General features: G+C 40.0%; 1 protein-coding gene across 17 annotated transcripts in view; it reads left to right on the top strand.

Moving 5' to 3' along the window:
• The window catches only part of Ltbp1 (latent transforming growth factor beta binding protein 1), a 376,707-nt gene that overhangs the window by 247,173 nt on the left and 115,029 nt on the right, over positions 1-14,505 (top strand). For 5 of the 17 annotated variants that reach the window (XM_048353152.1, XM_048353148.1, XM_048353154.1 and 2 more), the window contains 5 exons: positions 4,641-4,808; positions 7,470-7,697; positions 10,064-10,086; positions 12,936-13,035; positions 13,563-13,661. In XM_048353152.1, the coding sequence (XP_048209109.1) occupies positions 4,641-4,808; positions 7,470-7,697; positions 10,064-10,086; positions 12,936-13,035; positions 13,563-13,661 (618 nt within the window). The remainder of the gene's footprint in view (positions 1-4,640; positions 4,809-7,469; positions 7,698-10,063; positions 10,087-12,935; positions 13,036-13,562; positions 13,662-14,505) is intronic. The other 12 variants (XM_048353151.1, XM_048353162.1, XM_048353157.1 and 9 more) reach the window with 6 other exon arrangements.

Here is a 14,505-nt window from a genome sequence, read left to right as displayed (position 1 = left end):
TTTCTCCTTTTCCTCCCTCTTGCCTCTTCTTTCTCCTCTCTTCCCCTGCCCTCCTCTTTCCTTTCTTTCCCTTTCCTTCCTCGTACTGGGTTTTGAACTCTGGGCTTATGCTTGCTAGGTAGATGCTCTATCACCTGAGCCATACACCCAGCCCATGATTACCATATATTTTCATGTAACTGTACCCATATTATGAAAGTAGCTAAAACATGACAGGTGTTCATACTGTTAAAGGACAGGGAAACATTTCTGTATTTGTGTCTGTTCTACTAATTGCTTTTATGCATTGTTTCATGTGGCTTTGGTATCTGCTAAGCTGCATCCTTCTTGACCCTGTTTTAAACTTGCCCTTTGGCTGTGATGGTGATAATAATGGGGATAATGATATGAAGACAAATGTAGTAATGTAGACAAATGCTGTCTGGTGGATTTGTATAGTCTTTTGAAATGTTGTTACTAATTATTACTATTTTCCTTTAAAAACTGTCAAATGCAGATTAGGAAAGTTTTTTCAGGTAAGTCCTTTTTTTTCCTCTATGTAGATTTGCAGACAGCTCTGATCCTGAAAGCAGGCAGACAGTTAATTATAGGGCTTTTTTTAAAAAAGGATATGGTAAAATTAGATTTTAAGGTTTGCACACAAGGTGCATTTGGAAAAAGAAATTGAGAATTTGAGGCCAAAAATCACAAGGTGGACAATATCCAGATAACTTAGAGATGATTTTTTGGCTGATATGAACTCCATAAATAAATATCCTAAGTAGTTTTATAATTGAAGTATAAAAAATTGTAGAGTGTGGACATAAAATTTGTGGTAAATGTCTCTTTTTCCTCCCTCTTAAGTAACTTGACTTGCAGTCTGCTTAAAATGCTTATATTGAAGGTTGCAGATTAATTAAACTTGGAGAACTGGTTGTGGATTGTTTTATGAAATATGGACTAGATCTGATGTCTAGAGCTAGGGGCAGATAGCCAGGCTTTAATGAGATTGTAGAAACCTGCCAGTGGGGATTTTGAAACACTCATCCATTTCCTTAGCATTTATTTTCCTTGTCATTGCCCAACTAATTTTGAACTTATTCAACAGCCATCCATTCTTATTTGAAAAATAAATAATTGGATTTTACAGTTCAGCTACAAGAGCTGAAATGATAAGTATTAAGAGCCATTTGTTCATTTCTAAACTGGAACTAGTTGAAACCTGGGCTCTTGTTGCGCGCTGAGTTAGGAGATGGGAGTTCTGTTTCCTCTGAATTTACTACCCAGGATATCACAGAGATAGACAGAGTTCCTTCAGAATGTGTGGTTGGAAGCAATCCAGCCTGATTATTGGGAAACTCTGAGAAGTCTGGAGATAGTTGGGAAGGGATCAAGGGAGAGGTGATATTCACAGAGGAAAGTAAAAATAAAATCTTGAGAAAGTCGCAGAAGGAGATTATTTGATACACACACGGATGAGTTATGTTCAATATTTGTAATATATATTCTCAAAAGGCATCAACCAGAGATAGAACTCTGTTTCCTGGTGGAGATGGCTGGATTTCCTAGGCAGCATGAGCTCATATCCAGGCCATTAGTGGTAGGTTGACTGTGTGGCCTCCAAGCAAACCATGTGCTTGGCAATGGCATAGGGGCCCGGGAGGATTTCTCTGTCCTTAATGCACCCAGGCCAATACCTTCAGAATTCCTGGCTCCAGCCAAAAGCTGCCACTACTTCCCTTTCTCCCTTAACCTCACTGTCCTGAGCTTTGAAGGCGAAAGGAAGGGGTAAAAGGATGCTGGCATTTGCTGTATCTCATCTCTGTCTGTGGCTGAGGATGCTTTAGCAGTGTTCTCCAAACCTGCCTCTGCCTGGCTTATGGGGAAAAGTGGGAAATTTGGGGTGTTACCACAGAGCAAATTCAAGCAAAGTCAAATGCCTATTGGGATTTCAGTAGGAAGATTTTCTACCCTCTGTGCTGCAGGTTCCTTCAAGAATTTAAGAACCCCAGGGTGAGTGCTGTTTAGGGTATAGATGTAGGTTCAGTAAAGGCACCCAGATAAAGAAATCTCAGCCTGAACTTGGTTATATTTTGTTGTTTTGTTATGTGTCAAAACTGGGGCTTGAGCTGGGTGCTATCCCTAAGCTCTTTTGGCTCAAAGTGGGTGCTTTACCTGGTGAGCCATATCTCCATGTCCATGTTTTTTCTTGCTAAGAATCTCATGGATTTTCCTACCTGGGCCTGATTTGACCCAGCACCGTCAGAACCCAGCCACCTGACTACATAGGATTACAGGTGTGAACAATGGGTGCCAAGCTTCTGACCTTTGTTCTTTTCCATTTAATTTTATTGTCAGGGTGATATACAGAGGGGTTACAGTTACATATGTAATGTAGTGAGTACATTTCTTGTCAAACTTGTTACCCTCTCCCTCATTTTTCTACCACTTCCCCTCCCCCATCCCCACCCCCCAAGTTGCACAGTTAAGTTTCCAGCAAATTGTCTTGCCCTTTGTCCTTTGTCTCTCCATTTTAAAGTTCCCCTTCAATTCCCTAATTCAGATAAATGTATATACAATACTCAGAGTACCAAAATCAAATACAGTGACAACGGGTGATAAATCATAGCAAAGACAAATGAAAGAAAAAAGAAAATTTTCACATAGTGCATTAAAAATAACAACAATGATGAGAAACTTCTTATTTCCTTATCTTGGAGTTCATTTTGCTTAGCATCATCTTATATGATCATATGCACATAGCTATTTAAGCTAATATGATCCTCTGTTATGACTCTTCTAGAAAAATATTAATTATTATAAATGAGGGAATGCATGGAATCTGTTTCTTTGGGTCTGGCTCACTTCACTTAATATGATTTCCATTTCCTTATGAAGGGGCTATGTCATTCTTTCTGATGGAAGCATAGAATTGATCTTCGTTCTTGTATGGTACTCTCAACTTATGGATGTGGAGCTTATTCACAGAAATAGGTGATTAGAGAGATGTACCCAGAGATTACAAGATGAATGAAGGATTTATATTTCGAAAAGGCAGTCCTATTTATGTATGTAACTTCTTTTTAATTTCACCAACTTCTTTATGAGATTTGTATAGCATTCACATCTTACTCATGGGAAAATAGAAGCGAGGAGGGTTAAAAAAAATTCCATGCAGCTGAGATACCTGATACCTGAGATTGAAAACCAAGATTTATGCTTCCAGATTCAAGGTTCTGCATCAGGCCTTGGCTCACTCCAATCCAGGAGCCAAATCTGTTTATTATCTGTTTCTTGTCAAGAAAATTTTATCGGGCCACGGGCACATTCATTTCTTCATGTATTGTGTCAGGCTGTTTGTGTGCTATGATAAACGACAGAAGTTGTCACAGAGACATTATGGCCCACTGAACCTAAAATAGTTATGCTCTGGCCCTTAGCAGAAAACATTCCCTGCATTTTAAACTAGTCAACATGACCCAAGAGAACTTTCTGTGAGGATGAGATAGCTTCCATCTGTGCTGAGTAATACAGAAGCCACTGGCTACTGCATGAGGCTGGGCAGAGGTGTTGAATCTGTCATTTCATTTCATTTAAATTTTATCCAAGAAGGAACATATGGCTTGTGCCTTCTGTACTGAAGTATATGGTTCTAGATTTTCTTTTAAAGCATCGTGACTCTATTAGAGCCAACTCCCGTGCTTTCTTGTTAAAACTGGGCTTTCCTTCCTGGTATGGTGATTTGGGCCATGGTAGCCTGGCTTTCTTAGCCACTCCAGTGGGCCTGCCAGCACCCCCATGTCTGTGTCCAAGTATATCACCGAATCCTCATCATTTGTCTTATTTTTTTTTCCTTTCCTTCTCTTCATGCATCTCTGGTTAGGCCCCTGCTTTCCCTCTGTTGGAGGCACTGTTTGGGGGGGGGAGGAAAATGTTCCAAATACAGAATTTAGAGAGAATAATTGGCATAGGAGATGTCGGGAGGGAAAAAACCTATAAAACTGAGATCTCCTGGGAGAAGATATGGAGGAAGAATAAGCTCACTGGATTTTTATCTTTATTCTTTAGAAGATAAAGTACATTTTTTTTGTGCAATGCATGAGATTTCAACTGCAGACTTGCTTTAATGAACACTGTCTTATAATAAGTGAGCGCACATGCATACATGCACACATCTCTCCCTTAAAACAGGGAGGTGATACTTATTTCAAGAAATTAGCTCACCTAATTTTGGAGGCTAGCAAGTCAAACACTTTTCAAGGCAAGTGGCAGGCAGCAGACTACAAAGGGTTGATGGTTCAGCATTCGTCAAGGGGGATAGAGGGTCTGCTGGCAGAATTTCCTGTTGTTGAAGAAGAGCCTTTTTTCTCCTAAGGCCTTTAATGGATGTGATGAAGTCTACCTACATGTTAATTCTTGATCAAATGGAAGAAGGATCCATAGAGGAACAAGAACAATCATGGTCATGGTATTTGGTAATCAGAGTCAAAAATTAATTTGGCAAATGGTTTAATCAAGAACAGTGGGCCCTTTCTTCTAAAGGAATTTAGTCTGAGGCGTTGCTTCTAATTCCGTACTTTCAGATGCATCTTAGTATTGCTCGAAAGGTGGGTCTGGCTTTTGCTTCTTGTATGACATTGGTCTTTACTTCTCTGCCACAGCCGATCCCCCTGTGATCTCGGAAGAGAAAGGGCCCTGTTACCGGCTTGTCAGTTCCGGCAGGCAGTGTATGCACCCTCTGTCTGTTCACCTCACCAAGCAGCTCTGCTGTTGTAGTGTGGGCAAGGCCTGGGGCCCACACTGTGAGAAATGTCCCCTTCCAGGCACAGGTAAGGTGTGATCAGATGTACCCTCCCAAACATTTCTGGGCACGGGAGTCAGCAAAATCGTGTTTACAGCTCGTGGCATTCTGACTTTAAATGTTTTTGATAGTGAGTGCATTTTTTAAAAAACGTTCTTTTCTTTTTAACACTTTTGTAGGAAGCCTGGACATAATCAAGTTGAATCTATTGGGCAAAAAATTACATGCAAAATGATTTTCCTATTTTTTTTGGCTAACGGATTTCTGCCTGGATAATAAGAAAAGCCATTACGTTTTATCCCCATGTGTGTGGATGCTTACTCTGATAATTATGTAAAAAGACCAGAAATCCCTATTGGGCCTTCTACTCTCATTCTGATGGGTGGCCCATCCTCACAGTGATTGGACGGTGTGCAGATTGACTCATTCCCTCATTTATTGAACATTGTGCTTAATTCCTTTAGTAAAATAGGAAGGAATTCTAGTCATGATTGAGTTTATGCTAGGAAGATCATTGTCTTCATAGATCTTGCCAAAACCCCTATGAATTTTCAGGAGAGCTCAGCATTAGGAAGTTAGTTCTTTATTCTTCTGATTGGCACATAACTGTCTGGGGCCCCGAAAGGCACCATGTTGTCTGAGTACCTTCTCCCAAGCAGTTGCCAGCTTCTCAAATGAAATGGAAGAGAAGTAAATATTAGGCATACTGTGACCAAAAAAGAGTAGCATCTAGTTTTACTGGCTTACCGTAGACATAAAAGAGTATACTAGATTGTTGTTGATGTTGATAAGATACTTGCCATATAAGGAAGTATATTAGTTCCCAAATAGGCAATGACAATATTCCGTCTCACATTCATGTAGTGTTTTAAAGCCCTAACTGTGTAGCGTGATCTTGGACAGGCTCTGGGTAGAAACCTAACAGTCATGATCCACCTTTGCTGGTAGGTAGAATCAGGAAGAAAATAAGAGCAAAGATAATATAAAGTTGATGTTTAATTGGTAGACAAGATCACTTTAAACACCTCCAATTGGCCCCCAGTAACCTCCTGTGCTTTTCTAGACATTCATTATTAAAATAAACCATCAAATAAAAATGACTATGATTCACTGACACATTTCTCCTTACATTCAATTTTGCAACGCTTAAATTTGAAAATAAAGTAAAAGATCAATGTTTTTGCCCTTAACTCCCTTTTGGTTTTAGGGTGATTTTTTTTTAATTAAAAGAAAGGCTTAGTCTAAAAACACGTTGTCTTCTGGAAGCATCCTTTCTTCAAATAAGAATTATGTTTCCCAGTTAAATATGAGTTTCCACCTTTTAGTGTGTGATCCTTAGGAAAGCAACATTTTAGCATACTTCTACAGAGTATTTTAGAGTTTTCTTTTTATTGAGAGCTAATTTTAGGTTCAGAACATTCAATAGAAGACCTCTTGTTTGGTCAAAGTGAGAAATGACTTGTTTTACTTTCAATTTCAAAAGTAGACATAAAAAAATTATTCTGAGCTCCCTCCTTGGTGTCTGAGTTTGGTCATTTTCCTCCAACACCAACAGCACAGGGATTAGGTGGATTTTCCCCCTGCAGGCCACACACTTCCATGCCACCTGTCAGTGCTCTTTGTTAATTCACCGGGATTATGCAGTGGTAGTTGGCAGATCACCCCCTAAGCACACTTTTTCTCTGGTGAGGATAATGATTTCAGAGCACAGAACACCTCCTTCTCCCTAGAGCAGTTCAGCCAATTGGGCCTGGCCAGGCGTTTGCTGGCCTGTGGTCCTTGGAATGGTTAATGGCTTGAAAAGCTATTTTCTTTCATTCTTCATTTCTATATCATTTTACCAAGTCTCCCCTCATGGCCTTCCTCCTTTGTATGAAAGCCATGCCTGTTTGCAGCCCTTCTTGACTGAAAACAGGGAGACATAATCTTCTGGCTGAGCCTTTTGAGTTCAACTGGAAACAAACCATGAAGATTTCAGCACCCCTTCTCCTAGATTAGATACCCCTCATTGCTTGTCTCCTCCCTCTCTTTGTCTTTCTTTTTCATTTTACTGAGATGTCATTGAGCTCTTTGTTAATAACTAAAACAACATCAACAAAGCAAGGGGAGAAGAATAAAGCCTGATTTCTTCTGATTTACACATATACACGGCATGAAATATGTAATAGGTATATATTATCTTCCGTATGTAAAATGGTTCCTAATATACATACTTTATCATTATATTTTACATGTATAATGTGATATGATATATAATATAAAATTGCTTGCTGATATATATAATGGGATACATAAGATATAAGTTAAATTTATGAGACTTATCAGTGTATATATATCAGTATATATTGTTATATATTATATAGTTCTATATATTATATTGATATATATTATACTGATATATGCTTCTATATAACGATGTTGTCTATGTATATAGAGAGAGGGTTGGGTATAATAAGACATTAACAGGTTGGATATAAATGTTTAAAGAAAAGGTGGGATTTTTAAAAATGTAAATATGAAAGTTTATTAGAAATTTAAGCAATTTGCTCACATTTGTATCTGTTATTGAAGTTTTTAATGTACCTATGTAAATGATGATTTATTAAGAGCTATTCATCATGATATTTTCCTCTGTATAGGTTTGCACTGTTAGATTTTTAAAAGGAATATTTTCCCATCCCAAATCTAGCTGCTTTTAAGGAAATCTGTCCTGGTGGAATGGGTTATACGGTTTCTGGCGTTCATAGACGCAGGCCAATCCATCACCATGTAGGTAAAGGACCTCTATTTGTCAAGCCAAAGAACACTCAACCTGTTGCTAAAAGTACTCATCCTCCACCTCTCCCAGCCAAGGAAGAGCCAGTGGAGGCCCTGACCTTCTCCCGGGAACACGGGCCAGGAGTGGCGGAGCCCGAAGGTGAGAGGGAAACTGGGTTGTGGGTTCTAAGCCACCTCTCTGTGTGTCTGTGCCTTAGTTTTTCTGGTTATATCCTTGCAGAACAGGACTGCTCACCCCTCAGCCCTACTAACCTTCGAAAATGGATAATTTTTCACTGACAGGAGAGACTTCTGGGTATACTGCGGTATCTATGTAGCCCTTGATCTCTAGATGCCAATGCCACTCCCCTCCCCATAAAAAATATGTCTGGACATTGCAAACATCCCTGGATGAGGTTTACAAAGTGGCTGCAATAAGAATAACTGTACCTCCCAGGCAGTAATATTCCATGGTTATTCCACAACACTGTCTTGCTGTCTGGAGGCTATTTTTGGTTGATGTTGATGCCTGGCTAGTGATTTAGAGCATTAGAAAGCTACTCCTCATTCAACTTCCAAGTCTAGGGAGCCACTTAGTAAATACTGCTTTACAAAGTGGAATCTCCCAGCTTCAAGAAGTGAAAGCATCAACTGAGCTTCCATCACCAGGAGTGCTGGGAAATCAGGGCACTGGAGGGTGAACACAAGGAAGTAGGAACCAGTCAATTGAAGGGATCTGGGAGACACCTAGTGTAGTCCTTGTATTCACCTTCTAAGGAGCCTGAGACTAGAAAGGAAGCAGGACTCCTCCTATGTCATGCAGATTAAAATGTATCCCTCAACACCAAGCAGATAAAGGAAACGTGGGGACAGTTGTCTTTATTGTCTCCTTGGTATTCAGGAAGAAGAAGCATTACTTCTATCTCTGTCTCCTCATATAAGTTAGAATCTCCATTCTATCTTTATATCTTTTTTTTTTTTGCCAGTCGTGGGCCTTGGACTCAGGGCCTGAGCACTGTCCCTGGCTTCTTCCCGCTCAAGGCTAGCACTCTGCCACTTGAGCCACAGCGCCGCTTCTGGCCGTTTTCTGTATATGTGGTGCTGGGGAATCGAACCTAGGGCCTCGTGTATCCGAGGCAGGCACTCTTGCCATTAGGCTATATCCCCAGCCCCTATCTTTATATCTTGATTACTAAAAATGTTTGTTCCAGATAGAAGGAACACAAATTTTAGATTTGTATAGATTATAAGTATGTTTCATATAACTCATATCTCAGTGTGTGTGTGTGTGTGTGTGTGTGTGTGTGTGTGTTCTAATAAGGTTCTTGCCAGAGTTTTACAATTGATTCTTGGTTAGAATTTGGAATGCCCATTCCATTGTGGATCTTGTGGAGAGATAGGGTGCTCAGGCTATGCACAGTTAAGAGCTTGGTGCAGCCTTCTTTTTGGAAGGCAGGTCCCCCCACCCCCTGGCTCTGAGCATTTGTGTGCTCTGGCTGATTTTATTACACTTGTTTACTCCCTGCACTTCTTCCTAAGTTAGACAGAACAGGTAGAGCCTTACTTGAAATTGCCTCTGTTCACAGAAGGTATCATTTCCAGATGTTTGCAACTGTTCGTCCCTTGGCATAGGCAGAAGGAAACTGGCTTTGGTCCAATTCTATCTTAAGACTTTCCTGAAAATGTGTTTGGCAGGATATTTACAAAAATAGTGTAGTAGTAATTTCACTTATCTGCTATCCTAATTGTCACCATGAATTGATGCAGCCATGTAATCTGTTTACAAATGATTTAGGAGGCACTGATTCGGGACAAAACTCCCAGTGTGCTTTGCCCCAATTCTTGAGGACTCATTCTGAGCAAGTCTTTCACAATACAAAGACATCACCCTCACCACAATAACATTCATGACTGTATAGTGGCTCGTTTGCTCAATATATTGATGCTAACCTCCAATTGGCTCTTGTTGGCTTATGGGATTTCCTTTTCACCCATCATTTAGTTACCATGTCTTCCTGACAATGTTTATAGGGTGTCACTACATCTAGACTGTGTTGGTGTCATGTGTCTTGCTTCAATGAGTGCCATTCTTTTTTCACACTGACTCCAGATAGCACTTCCAATGTTATATAGTATGTTCAGGATAAGTACTTGACATTAGTGAAGGTAATTGTTTCCTGAGACATGAGGAACTTCCGAAAATGAAGATTAGGCATGAAATAATGATGTCTTTTTTTAAAGTTCTCTTTCATGTTACTTGAAACTTAGTTGAATTATCTTAATTATGAAAGTTGGAGAGGCTTACCCATGGTTGTCCTTTGAGCTCCTATAATTTGAAGAAGGAGCCCAGAAAGTTCTCAGTCAGTCATGTATAATATTCTCCAAAATGACAGGTGATTGTGATTCTGCATCTACTTTAGTTTGTTTCTTAATCCTTTTGGACTTCTATTGATTTTTTTAAATTCAAATATAATGAGTAAATTATCTTAAATTGTACTAATCCCCTTCTTTCTTTTCTGGTTTTAGTGGCAACTGCACCCCCTGAGAAGGTAATTGGTTCATTGTTTTCAAGTCTCCTTTCTTTTGCTCTTCAAAATACACTTTCTAGGGAATATGTGTAGGCTTTAAAAATTTAAATACACTAAGAAGTATGGAATGCATCATTTAGTTTAAAGAAACAGAGCATTCATTTATTCATTCAAACAATGTTTACTGGGTACCCACCAGAAAATTGGGCATCTGCCAGAGAACAGTGGAAGGAAAATAACAGAGAACAAATCAGACACAACTCTCATTCTTGTGGAACTGTAATTCTAATGAGAAGAAAATGGGAAGCAAGTAATGCAGGCCAGAGACACAAGTAAAGTTCTGAGAGTCAACTAGTTGGGTATGGAAGGAAAGAAATACTCTGACATGATTATGTAATTGTGTGTTTTCAGAGTACATGTAAAAATAAGTGAAGTGCTTGTTAATTTAACTAAAGTTGAACATACGTGTCTGAATTTGATTAGCGTACAAAGCTGACCCTTAAGCTACAATCAAATACTGGAAAGCACTGTTCTTTAGACATTTTAGAGAACTTTTTATAATTAATTTTTGATTTAGGGGCATAATATGGGACTATGATTTGTGAGATTTATTAGTAGGGAATTCAGACCTCTGTTAGACCCAAGTCCTATTTATAAAAGATTGTACCTTCTCTGAATCTTGCCTTGACTCATTATTGATGGATAATGTGGCAATTAAGTAATTACTAAAGATCTATACATTTATATGTCTTTCAGTTAATACAAATGCTATTGTAAGTTATTTTTTTTCTTGCTTATTGGTTTGTTTTCAGTAGTGGAAATTGAACCCAGGGCCTTGGACTTGCTAGACAGATGCTCTACCACTTTGTGCTATACCCCTACCCCTCTTGTTTTTGTTTTGTTTGCCCTTCTGTTTGTTTTGTGAGATTCAGTCTTGCTAACTTTACTGTGTTAGTCTTGAAATGGTGCCCTCCTCGCCTCTACGTCATTTCACCCAGATACACTTTTTGAAATTGTTAGGCTCTATGATGGAGTAGATAAATATTAACCATGGCTGCTAAGAAAAACTAGAAGAAGTTAATTCTAATTTTGGAGGGCTAGTCTTCATCAGAGGAAGTAGTGAGGAAAATGAAATCCTGGCCTGTGTGTTCTTGCTACTATTCAAGGGTCTCATGATGTGAAAGATGGGCGCAAAGGCTGGGTAGTAGGACAACAAAGGTTATGAAGGATTTGGTTCGAAAGAGAATTGGGGAGCTGTTTTAGGAATGCAAGAAATACCAAACTTCACTTGTAAAGCAGTGAGGAAATATCCTGCTAATCAACAGGACCCTACCTGTCAAGTGGAGAAGTGTTGATCAGGAAGTCTGCTGCCTCCTGCTGATGGGCGACACTCAGTCTGCAGAGCACAGGAGTGGATTAACACTTGATCATGGTCTGCTTTTCTGTTGACATTGGCCAGGGGCTTTAGGGAATGGGGTGCGATCAAGACAGGCTGAAGTCATCTCTAACAGGTTTACAGAAAGCCAGTCTCTATTCCTAAGAAGAGGGGACACAGGGGAAGTATAAAAAGTGCTCAGAAGAATCATGGCAGGATGAAGTGAAGAAGAGACAAAGCAGCCAGAGCAGTCAGAATTCCAGTAACCAGCATGGGAGAATGAGTCCACACTGGGCTGGTGATGACTGTGGCTATGGAAGAGTAATTCACGCTAAGGATTAGAGAAGGGACCTTATATCTGAATGGCATGGATTGATGACTAACAGAAAGGTTGGAGTGGGATGAGTTTGCGTGTGTGTAGAGGGGGAAGGAAGGGCAGAATGAGGAATCCGTGAAATATCTCAACAGAGTCCTTTATGCATTTATGCTTACCAAATTAGGTCTTTGATAAAATATTCAGTCAGGCTATTTTAGAAGCAGGAAAGAGGTGATAACTGATGCCAGGAGGAAGGACAAGAGTGGAACAGGGGGGAGAGAGAGACAGAGAGAGAGAGAGACAGAGAGAGAGAGAGAGCGTGCTTTCTGGAAGGTAATAGGAAGAAGGGAAACAGTGAAGACATAGGTTGATGAACACTTCTAATTAAGTGCTGGTATGAACTCTCTGGCCTCATGCTGGTAGGGTAAAGGCAGAGACCCTTCTATATGAATTGTTTAATTGACCTGAGCCATGGTGACAGATCCAGTTATTGCTTGAGGTCCAGGGGACTGGAGTGAGTGACAGGATATGTTAGTGAGCTCTGAGTCCTCTTTGGAAAGCAACCATTCTTATTTCTGTGGCTGCCTGCCACTGTCAGAGACCTGGAGTAGATGTGAGTTAATGGCGTCCCTGATAACTGCTTTCAAATAGTTTAATTTAGTGTGTGCATGCTATTATAATCCAGCTGTGGGGCAGAGCCACGTGTGAGGCATGTGAAGATTGAGTCCTCATTTGGTGCTAGAGTTGGCTCTGTCAAAGACCAAGTATCAACCTCTGAGCCAAGGTCATTGCTGCTTTTAGGTTTGCCTTTGAGCCCCAGGAAAATGGATGGGAGCAAGTGTGAGTACCAGGACAGCAGCAACGCCAAGGGATTGCCATTGTAGCAACAGCACTGTAGGCTTTTGTTAAATGATCATACAGGCTGCACCTAATGTCCCATGATACTTCTTTGTCTAAGAATATAGTTAATTAATAATAACAACACTGTGTGGGAAACAAAATAATTCCTAGTTTAATTTCTACTTTAAATTTTTCCCTCCTTCTTTCCCTTCTTCCCTCTATCTCTCCCTCCCTATTTCCCATCCTCCCTCCCTCCCTCTCTCTTTCCTCTCTGTTCCCTTTTTCCCCTCTCCCTTTCCCTTACCCCCATTTCCCACTCTCTCAAATACGACCGTGCAGGAAATACCTTCACTGGATCAAGAGAAAACCAAACTCGAGCCGGGGCAACCCCAGCTCTCGCCAGGCATTTCAACTATTCACCTGCACCCACAATTTCCAGGTAACCTGTGTTGGTCTGGGTTGTTTGTAAGTGTGTTCTTTATGAAAGCATAAGATGGGATTTCTGTGTGTGTGTGTGTGTGTGTGTGTGTGTGTGTGTGTCTTTGATCATATTTAACATATAATTAGAATTTGCAATTGAATTGAAATATGAATAGCACATACACTTTAGTATGTCCCCATACTGCTTTGTGGTACTGTAAAAAGGTACTTAAAAAGCGCTACAAGCATTCCAATGGGAAAGGCAAGTGTGACCATGAGTAATATCAATTATTTAAACTTTGAAAATCACTTTTTGCTGGATGGTCATATTTCTTCATTTCTGAGTTGCAGTATAATGTTCTTGCTAAATATTTAAACCAGTGCCATGAATTAATGCCACGAGCTTTCAAGGTCTATTGTAGTTCTTTATATCCACAAACTAGTATGATGTGTGATTCAGCTAAGTTATGCTTGCCCTGTGAAATTGGATCTCAGAGTATATAACAGGCTTTAATTTTCCCTTTTATCCCCCACTTCCTCATGCAGTAGTAATTGAAAAGACATCTCCCCCAGGCCCTGTAGAAGTAGCCCCTGAAGCTTCTACTTCAAGTGCCAGCCAAGTGATTGCGCCTACTCAAGTAACAGGTTGGTATGGTATTTGCCATGCTTTGTGACCTGGGAAAAAGGGTCTGTATCTCTCTCAGAATCTAATACAATAAGATGGCTCGTGACAGGGCCAGCCATAATAACAAATATTTGGAAATAATAAAAATATTACTAGAAGGAAAAGTATGCATAAATGAATTACATTACATAGTGCAATGAGATATAACAGCGATTAATGTTTAAAAGAGTATTTAATGTCACAAAGATATGCTTGTGGCCTAACATTTATTTTAAAACTAGGGAAAACAAGGTAATGATTGGTCGTGGGACTTAACTCAGTGCCTGGGTGTTGTCATTGAGCACTATCTCTCAAGGCTAGTACTATGGGGGCTGGGAATGTGGCTTAGTGGTAGTGTGCTTGCCTTCCATACACGAAGCCCTGGGTTTGATTCCTCAGCACCACATAAACATAAAAAGCCAGAAGTGGCACTGTGGCTCAAGAGGTAAAGTGCTATCCTTGAGCAAAAAGAAGCCAGGGACAGTGCCCAGGCCCTGAGTCCAGGCCCCAGGACTGGCTTATAAAACAATAAAGAAAAAGAAAAAAATGGCTAGTACTATACCACTTTGAGCCACTGTACCATTTCCAGTTTTCTGATGGTTAATTGGAGATAAGAGTCTCATGGACTTTCCTTCTTGAGCTGGCTTTGAACCACAATCCTTCTGAATAGCTAGGATTATAGGAGTGAGCCATTGGCATCCATCTTCCAATTATATTTTTAAAATGTCTACAAATACTGAAAATGAGACAGTAAGAAAATGCGTCAAGGTGTTCAACTGTTTACCAGTTAATATGATTGTAGGTAATCTGTGTATTTTTCTCCAC

Source organism: Perognathus longimembris, chromosome 8 (assembly GCF_023159225.1).
Source record: "Perognathus longimembris pacificus isolate PPM17 chromosome 8, ASM2315922v1, whole genome shotgun sequence".
Taxonomy (NCBI): Eukaryota; Metazoa; Chordata; class Mammalia; order Rodentia; family Heteromyidae; genus Perognathus; species Perognathus longimembris.
Note: the sequence above shows the minus strand (reverse complement) of the source record. Positions and strands in the feature narration are given on the sequence as shown.